Source organism: Oncorhynchus mykiss, chromosome 14, assembly GCF_013265735.2.
Source record: "Oncorhynchus mykiss isolate Arlee chromosome 14, USDA_OmykA_1.1, whole genome shotgun sequence".
In the NCBI taxonomy this organism is placed as follows: Eukaryota; Metazoa; Chordata; class Actinopteri; order Salmoniformes; family Salmonidae; genus Oncorhynchus; species Oncorhynchus mykiss.
This window is the reverse complement of record NC_048578.1, coordinates 26,992,392-27,002,296: the sequence shown is the minus strand read 5'-3', so window position 1 is coordinate 27,002,296 and position 9,905 is coordinate 26,992,392. Positions and strand designations below refer to the sequence as shown.

At 46.7% G+C, this 9,905-nt stretch overlaps 1 protein-coding gene across 2 annotated transcripts; it reads left to right on the top strand.

Annotated features, from left to right (window-relative positions):
- The first annotated feature begins 804 nt into the window (after nucleotides 1-804).
- On the top strand, nucleotides 805-6,331 carry si:dkeyp-115e12.6. 2 transcript variants are annotated; one of them, XM_036943209.1, is made up of 5 exons: nucleotides 805-1,124; nucleotides 1,331-1,992; nucleotides 2,161-3,023; nucleotides 3,652-3,792; nucleotides 4,150-6,331. In XM_036943209.1, exons 1-4 carry the CDS (start codon nucleotides 834-836, stop codon nucleotides 3,780-3,782), a joined length of 1,947 nt encoding a protein of 648 aa, XP_036799104.1. In that variant the 5' UTR covers nucleotides 805-833; the 3' UTR covers nucleotides 3,783-3,792; nucleotides 4,150-6,331. The 2 variants fall into 2 exon arrangements, with proteins under 2 accessions (XP_036799104.1, XP_036799103.1); XM_036943208.1 differs by having other exon boundaries at nucleotides 806-1,124; nucleotides 3,652-6,331.
- Nucleotides 6,332-9,905: the final 3,574 nt, after the last annotated feature.

Below are 9,905 nucleotides of genomic sequence, written 5' to 3'. Positions count from 1 at the left end.
AGATGGAACCGTCTGAGAGTTCTGAGATGAAACACATCCGTAGTGAAGAACAACATTCAACGAAGGAGTTACAGCTATCCCAGAGAGACCCGAGTCTAACCAGGACTGAGAACACATGTCTTACTGCAGAGCTGGAGAAAGCTTCTGGACCTATCAACAGACCAGAAGACACCAGGGGACAGGAGAGACAAGATAGCGGAGGAGAGAGTTTGGCTGTAGAGCTGCAGTCTCTAAAACAGAAGAACGAACTGCTGAAACTGACACTTCCAGATGTGGCAAACACAGACCAAGAAACTAGTTCTGTCGGTAACACAACACTACCAGCGACTTGTGAAGAACCGGCTGAAAGAAGAGCAAAGAGAAGGAAAAGAAAGAAGCAGAGAGGAGGACAGGAAGTTAATTCCACCTCTGGAGAGCTAAAGCAAATCAGTGACATTATCACCTCGGGACGTGAGGCCACACTGCATGGAGGGAAACCTGTAGACGAGGAGAGAGGGGGAGTAGAGTCTGAAAGAGTGAAGGAGATGGGGAGAGGGGGAGTAGAGTTGGACGGAGGGAGGGAGACGGAAGCTGGGGATGAGGGGAGAGGGGAAGTAGAGTTGGACGGAGGGAGGAAGATGGAGGCAGGGGATGAGGGGAGAGGGGCAGTAGAGTCTGAAGGAGTGAAGGAGATGGAGGCAGGAGATGAGGGGAGAGGGGCAGTAGAGTCTGAAGGAGTGAAGGAGATGGAGGCAGGGGATGAGGGGAGAGGGGCAGTAGAGTCTGAAGGAGTGAAGGAGATGGAGGCAGGAGATGAGGGGAGAGGGGCAGTAGAGTCTGAAGGAGTGAAGGAGATGGAGGCAGGGGATGAGGGGAGAGGGGCAGTAGAGTCTGAAGGAGTGAAGGAGATGGAGGCAGGAGATGAGGGGAGAGGGGCAGTAGAGTCTGAAGGAGTGAATGAGATGGAGGCAGGGGATGAGGGGAGAGGGGCAGTAGAGTCTGAAGGAGTGAAGGAGATGGAGGCAGGGGATGAGGGGAGAGGGGCAGTAGAGTCTGAAGGAGTGAAGGAGATGGAGGCAGGGGATGAGACTCTACTAGACACTACTCCACTGGCTCCACTCCAGATCACCTGCCTAGAGAAGCAGGTAGGTTTCTGTACTCTAACTCTTACTGTGAACATAGTTATCAATGTAAGTTACCGTAAATACTTGAATAATTTCCCCCCATAGCTTAAGCACAACAGAATGCTACTACTACAGAATGCTATATACAAGCCAGCTATTTTAAATAAATCTGTATTTTATTATTTTGAACATCTCCTGAATGTTATTCTCTCTCTCCTCCTGTCCAGGTGGTGATGCTGCAGGCTGAACTGCAGTCTCTCTCTGAGGAGAACCAGAGGCAGGCTGAGGAGCTGACAGTATGGAGGCTGACGGCCCAGCCCCTCTGTCTAGACCCAGAGGACCTCACCTCTGCTACCCTCAGCCCTGGCCACAACACTGCTACCCTCAGCCCTGGCCACAACACTGCTACCCTCAGCCCTGGCCACAACACTGCTACCCTCAGCCCTGGCCACAACACTGCTACCCTCAGCCCTGGCCACAACACTGCTACCCTCAGCCCTGGCCACAACACTGCTACCCTCAGCCCTGGCCACAACACTGCTACCCTCAGCCCTGGCCACAACACTGCTACCCTCAGCCCTGGCCACAACACTGCTACCCTCAGCCATGGCCACAACACTGCTACCCTCAGCCCTGGTCACAACACTGCTACCCTCAGCCCTGGCCACAACACTGCTACCCTCAGCCCTGGCCACAACACTGCTACCCTCAGCCCTGGCCACAACACTGCTACCCTCAGCCCTGGCCACAACACTGCTACCCTCAGCCCTGGCCACAACACTGCTACCCTCAGCCCTGGCCAACGCAGCAGTGTGATGGTGATCAGAGAGGATGAGCTGCTTCTCTCCTGTACCTCCAGTAGACTGTATGGGAGGACCCTGGCCTCAAGGTAACACACAGGGGCTACGCACAAATTCTTGATTGACAATTGCAGTGACCGGTTTTTGTTATTATGAATTGGTTGTAACAGTTTCTGTGATGAGCAGTTTTCATGTTCTGTCTATGGCGATTTCAAAGTTTTAATTTACATTTGATTGATCTTTTTTTATTGGTCTAGACTGCATCACTGCAATTCTCCTGAAGCAAAGAGTCTCCAAAACCCATCCAGAAAGAACAAATCTACACATCCCCAAGAGATGGAAAAACAGACCAATGAACATGGGGAAGATGGTGAAGAAGCAGACATCACCAAAGATGTTTACCAAATCTCAGAGCTCCAGACCAAGGCAACAGAGCACACTAACCAAGATGATTCAGAAAACAAGACCAATCCTAACACTCCCAGAGCAACAGATGAGACCCAGGCCAAAGAAATAGTCTCAAGGCACAATCTAGACGTTATAGAACTAGATAACAAAGAGTTCCCCACTCTATCTCTCGCTGAGGCTCAATCCACTGAAGCACAGTCCTCTGAAATCAACCATTCCAGTCACCATCAAGAGGTACCAATCTCCACTGGTGTTGAGAATAAAAGTCACTCCTCGGTCCGTAGAAAAGTCACCACTACATCAGAGTGGCGAACTGAGAGAACGATGGTGGAGACCAAGGTTCTGAGTTCAAAGGTCATACCAGCAGGATGGACAGGTCAAGAGAGATTGAGCTCTGTAGAGGTGAGTAGTACCAGCTCTCAGACAGAGGGAAGAGAAACAGGCGCCCTACCAGAAACACACCACGTATACACACAGACGGAGAAGGAGGAAGAGGAGGAGAATGATGAAGAACCCACAGAATCACCCCCTGTGTCACCAGTCCAGATGTCTGAGGCCGAGGGGGACAGGCTGTTGTTTTCTGGGTCCTTCCCGATCCCTGCCGACCCAGCCCGTCTTGCGGAGCGGATCCGTCGTAACCGGACTCAGATGTCTGCAGCGTACGATGATACGGAATACGAACCCTACGGCCTGCCTGAGGTGGTCATGAAAGGTGAGGAGAGGGGACACGGGTGCTGTTTTGTTAATGCTGTGTATTTGAATATCACAGCGAAGGGGGTTGTTACTATTGGCCAGAGGGGAAGCCTATATACTATTAAAATCAGCTCACCATTCTTTACCACTGTGGGTTATCAAAAGATCTGTGTTTATATTTTCAGCCTGTCAAATCATCAACCACTCTAACCAAACCAACTCTCCATCAGACCTTAGAGACACCGAAACAGACAACAGATATGAGCTTAACCTGTGGGATGGTATCAAACTATGTCTAATTGAAATGCATTCCAGGTGACTACCTCATGAAGCTGGTTGAGAGAATGCAAAGGGTGTGCAAAGCTGTCATCAAGGCAAAGGATGGCTAGTTTGAAGAATCTCAAATCTCCCATTTTTGGTTACTACATGATTCCATTTGTGTTATTTAATTGTTTAGATGTCTTCACTATTATTCTACAATGTAGAAAATAGTAAAAATAAAGAAAAACCTTTGATTGAGTAGGTGTTAACTTTTGACTGGTTCTGTATGTCTTCCTCCTAGCACCCCTAGTAAACATACCACCTCCCACTAGCATAATATAAACAGTACTAAATGTTCACATTGCTCCTTCTCCCATCTTCTCCAGGTTTTGCTGACATTCCCAGTGGTCTAGGCTGTCCGTACATTGTGAGGAGGGGGCTCCTGGGTACTGCTGCTATGCCCCGCCCCCAGAGAGATCCCGGCCAGAGGGAGGGGGGGCAGGAGGACCCTGATTAACCCCCAACAGGTGAAGCGTTTAGCCCCTTAGAACCTAATATCTGCACCGGTCACACAAATAACAGCTGCATCATCACACAGTTTACGTTCAGCACGTATTTCACAATTATCACAAGGTTTGTGTAGTCGTAATGTAAACCACTATGTGATCTTGATAGATTATACAAAGTCTGTAGTTGCATAATGTTGTCTTTAGAAAGGACGTTTCATGTGGAGATGACATTAACTAGTTCCACATATGACTGACTTAATCGTCTGGTCCTCCTTGGGAGAGTAGGGCGTCCCCCGTGGCAATCCACCTCTCTCTCTCCTGTGTGGGTTCACAAGTTCCACATATGGTTGAGTGTATTTGTTGATGCCTTGTCAGAGTGTTTGTACAGATCCACTGGAAGACCGTCAGAGGAGGAGTTAATTTCACTGGACCTGCTGTGTACTGACCCCCACCTCCTGCCCTGATGTACTGACCTGAATAAAACCTGTTTCATCTCTTGTGTACTGAAACACCTGAAGAGGGACAACTGTCCCCTGCTGACGTTTAAGACAAGACCTTTCATTGAGTTATACAGAGGCTCATTGGTTTCTATGCACCTACTACAGTACTGTTCTTTACAAATCTACTGGTTCAGATTTCCTTGTTGTGGTTCAAATGAGAAATGGTGCCTTGTTTTTTTATTTTATTTTTATAAGCTATTTTAGGCCATGGTCCATTGCCTGTTGTGAAAACTTGAATTTTCATTTGAATAGTCTTATTTATAGACTGTTGAATGTTTTAGTGTGTGTGTTCATATTGGTTTTTATAAGCAGTGGGTGTACATTTGAGGGAGCATGTCGGTTTGTACAAAACTGTACACGGATGAGTACTTACTGCATGTGTAGGATGATGTCTGGTCGTTATGTTTTCTCAATATTAGCCTGTGCCTGTGTATGACTCAACCTAACCTGAGCGTGTTTCCTCTCCTTGTATGGTGATCCACTGGGATCCAAACCTTCCCCTCCCTCGTCCCCTCTTTCTGTTCTTTCCCTATTCATTTCTCTCTTTCTTTACACTCAAACCTTTTTAAAAATGGCACCCTCTGTGCTCTTGAATTTACACAAGTGCTAAACACGAGTGAGGTAGTTTTTTATTTTATTTTTAGATACACTATTTAAATTGTGCAGGTTTTAGTCTGCTTTTTTGGACTTTTTTAGTTTTTCCTAGATTTAATATATTACATTTTTGGGGGGATAGATTTTTCGTGCACGTTAGTGATTGTGCCTTAGTTTTCTAGATTTTCAGTTGCATCAATAAACTGCCCTGGTTTGAAACAATATTCACTTAAAAGATTGTATATCAAATGAATTTATAGCATCTTAAATGTAATCTTGGTACTGCCACCCTCATTGTTGTGCTTTGAGGAAGTGTGTGCGCTTGTATACAAAACATGAAGAACTCTTTCCATGACAGACTGACCAGGTGACTACAGGTGAAAGCTATGATCCATTATTGATGTCTCTTGTTATATCCACTTCAATCAGCGTAGATGAAGGGGAGCAGACAGGTTGAAGAAGGATTTCTGGTAGAGCATGGCACTTGCAACGCCAGGTTTGTGGGTTCGATTCCCACGTGGGACCAGTACAAACGAAATATGAAAATGTACGCACTCACCACTACATGTCGCTCTGGATAAAAGCATCTGCTAAATGACTCAAATGTAAACATGTGTGCCATTCAGAGGGTGAATGGGCAAGATAACATATTTAAGTGCCTTTGAACAGGGTATGGTAATAGGTGCCAAACTCACCGGTTTGTGTCAAGAACTGCAACACTGCTGGGTATTTCACACTCAACAGTTTTTCCGTGTATATCAAGAATGGTCCACCACCCAAAGGACATCCAGCCAACTTGACACAACTGTGGGAAGCACCTGCCCCAATGAAGTGCGGCTGTTCTGAGGTCAAAGGGGAGTGCAACTAAATATTAGGAAGGGTTCTTAATGTTTTGTACACTGTGTTTGGTTAACGAAACCTTCCTCCATTCCAAATCCGCTCCGACCTTCTTTCAGAGCTGAGGTTTATTACAGCCTTACTGCATGGTACTAAGGTGAATGTGAGTTGTTATTGGTTTTGTTGTGGTCTAAAAAATCTCTCAAAACACCTATTTGTTTTTAACACACAACTAAATAAGTTAACAGCCATTGGATCTGATAGAAATGACAGGTTAATACATTGTGGAGTGATTTTAACTTGATATACGTAGTTAGCTACACTTGCTTTCTGTCACTACCGACATGATGCATGTAGCCACTAGCAACAACCATGTCTTCTCTAGATTCTAGAAGCCTGGCGTGTGTTCTAGAACACGTATGGGCTGTTACAGTACCATTCACTAGCCTTCTGAACACACCCCTAGCTGAGTTATCTGTGGGATCTCTGGGTGGTGGGACAAGTCCAAGGAGTCCAGCAGAACACACTGGATTCTTTCCCCTGTATGTGACACTTTTATGTGAATGTATCGCTGTTGATGCTTTGTGTCGCTGTTGAAGAAGATAGATTAAAAAGGTTGATCTAAATGTATCTTGTCAATTTCTCTTTCCACCTCCTAAGGTCTGTGTGTCAGTTGTTTGTTTCTGTCTTGTCTATGCTAGCTCTATTTGGTAGCTGTATTTCTTTCCATCTCTCTTTATTCTCTCTAGGTTAGAGCCACATTCCAAATAACGCCCTCTAGTTTAGAGGTCACTAATGAGGTACCCAGTAAGGCAACTGGCAAGACATCAGTCCGGTGTACACCTGAAATCATTTTTTCCATTCACGATTGACTTGAAAGTAGCCTGCTGCCAGATCTGTTTGTGCTCTTGCCAACTCTTGCTCATTGTCAAGCAAGACATATTTGGCTTGACAGTGAGTGGCATGATGGCATATACAGACTGGTACCCAGATGGATACCCATCTTAAGGATATCTTGTTTCTGCTACACCACAGTCTACCTTCCAGTCACCTCGAGAGACTTGAGTTTGATGACTGGATAAATATGAGTGGATTACACTGTGATAACTTAACGTTGCTCAAAACACCTCTGTCTGTGTTCTCATCCAAACTCACTGTAGTTAGGAATGTATGTGTTTAAAAAGCTAAGCCCCTCTAAATGGACATCAGGAAACAGACAGGGGTTCTGCTCTTACCCCATAGCTTTGTCATGCTTACAGTAATGACTAGGATTTCCCTAACTCGGTCCTCGGGATCCCACTGGGTGCACTTTGTTTTTTTTGCCATAGCACTACACAGCTGATTCAAATGACCAACTCATCGTCAAGCTTTGATAATTTGTATATGCTGTGTAGTGTTAGGGCAAAAACCAAAATGTGTGTGTATATAGATATATCTAATGGTGTATATGAATAGAAAAGGTGTGTACAGCAGTAGTTATATAGGATGAGCTTTGACTAGAATACAGTATGTAAACAAAGTGACCCGCGTTAAATTACTATGTACAGTACATAGGGCAGCAGTCTAAGGTTCAGAGCAGGGTACTGAATTACCAGGCTAGTGGTAATTGTTTAACAGTCCGATGGCCTGGAGATGGAAGCTGTTTATCAGTCTTGGTCCCAGCTTTGATGCACCTGTACTGTCTCCACCTTCTAGCGGGGTGAACAGGCAGTGGCTTGGGTGGCTGAGGTCTTTGATATTTTTGGCCTTCCTGTGACACCGGGTGCTTTAGATGTTCTGAAGGGCAGGCAGTGTGCCCCCGGTGATGCGTTGGGCTGACCGCACCACCTTCTGGAGACCCCTGAGGTTGCCGTACCATGCGGTGATACAGCCCGACAGAATGCTCTCGAGGGTGTATCTGTAGAAGTACGGGAGGGTCTTAGGGGCCAAGCCAAATTTCTTCAGCCTCCTGAGGTTGAAGAGGTGCTGTCAGTGTGAAGGGACCTTTTCAGGTCCCGTGATGTTACACACTGAGGAACTTGAAGAGTTTGACCCTCTCCACTACGGCCCCGTCACCACCTCCCTGTAGGCTCTCATCGCTGTTGGTAATCAGGCCTACCAATGTTGATTGAGTTGGAGACGTGTGTAGCCATGCTGTTATGGGTGAACAGGGAGTACAGGAGGGCGCTGAGCACGCACACCTGTTCCCCCATGCAAGTTTCTTCACTGACATTTTCAACCTCTCCCTGTCCTAGTCTGTGCCCAAGAACACCAAGGTAACCTGCCTAAATGACTACCGACATGTAACACTCACGTCAGTAGCCATGAAATGCTTTGAAAGACTGGTCATGGCTCACATCAACACCATTATCCCAGAAACCCTAGACCCACTCCAATTTGCATACCGCCCCAACAGAACCACAGATGATGCAATCTCTATTACACTCCACACTGCCCTTTCCCACCTGGACAAAAGGAACACCTATGTGAGAATGCTATTCATTGACTACAGTTCAGAGTTCAGCACCATAGTGCCCTCAAAGCTCATCACTAAGCTAAGGACCCTGGGACTAAACACCTCCCTCTGCAACTGGATCTTGGACTTCCTGACGGGCCGCCCCCAGGTGGTAAGGATAGGTAACAACACATCCGCCATGCTGATCCTCAATACTGGGTCCCCTCAGGGATGCGTGCTCAGTCCCCTCCTGTACCCCCTGTTCCCTCATGACTGCACGCCCAGACACGACTCCAACACCATCATTAAGTTTGTCGATGACACAACAGTGATGTAGGCCTGATCAACAACGAGAGAGCCCATAGGGAGGAGGTCAAAGACCTGGCCGTGTGGTGCCAGGACAACAACCTCTCCCTCAACGTGATCAAGACAAAGGAGAGGATTGTGGACTACAGGAAAAGGAGGGCCGAGCACACCCCCATTCTCATCGACAGGGCTGTAATGGACAGGTTGAGAACTATCATGGTCCAAACACACCAAGACAGTCGTGAAGAGGGCACGACAACGCCTATTCCTCCTCAGGAGACTGAAAGGATTTGGCATGGGTCCTCAAAACGTTCTACAGCTGCACCATTGAGAGCATCCTGATTGGTTGCATCACCGCCTGGTATGGCAACTGTTTGGCCTCCAAACTATTTGCATTGACCCCCCTCCTTTTTACGCTGCTGCTACTTGCTGTTTATTATCTATCACTTTACCCCTATCTACATCTACATATTACCTCAATTACCTTGACTAACCTGTACCCCTGCACATTGACTCAGGGCCGAGCATGCCCGCATTCTCATCGACGGGGCTGTAGTGGAGCAGGTTGAGAGCTTCAAGTTCCTTGGTGTCCACATCAACAAACTAGAATGGTCCAAGCACACCAAGACAGTCGTGAAGAGGGCACGACAAAACCTACTCCCCCTCAGGAGACTAAAAAGATTTGGCATGGGTCCTCAGATCCTCAAAAGGTTCTACAGATGCACCATCACTGCCTGGTATGGCAAATGCTCAGCCTCTGACCGCAAGGCACTACAGAGGGTAGTGTGTACGGCCGAGTACATTACTGGGGCCAAGCTTTCTGCCATCCAGGACCTCTATACCAGGCTGTGTCAGAGGAAGGCCCTAAAAATTGTCAAAGACTCCAGCCACCCTAGTCATAGACTGTTCTCTCTGCTACCGCACGGCAAGAGGTACCGGAGCGCCAAGTCTAGGTCCAAGAGGCTTCTAAACAGTTATACCTCCAAGCCTTAAGACTCCTGAACATCTAATCAAATGGCTAACCAGACTATTTGCATTGCCCCCCCTCTTTTACACCGCTGCTACTCTGTTATCTATGCATTATCTCTTTAATAACTCTACCTACATGTACATATTACCTCTATTACCTTGACTAACCGGTGACCCCGCACATTGACTTTGTACCAGTACCCCCTGTATATAGTCTAGCTACTGTTATTTTACTGCTGCTCTTTAATTACTTGTTCCTTTTATTTCTTATTTGTATTTTTTAAACTGCATTGTTGGTTAGGGGTTTGTAAGTAAGCATTTCACTGTAAGGTCTACCTACACCTGTTGTTTTCGGTGCATGTGACTAATACAATTTGATTTGTGTTGAGGATCAGCATGTCGGAAATGTTGTCTTCCAAGATACTGGAAATAATGATGAGATGCTTGTCTCCACCCTAACAATGCATTTCGTTGTCCACAGAGTGGAACGG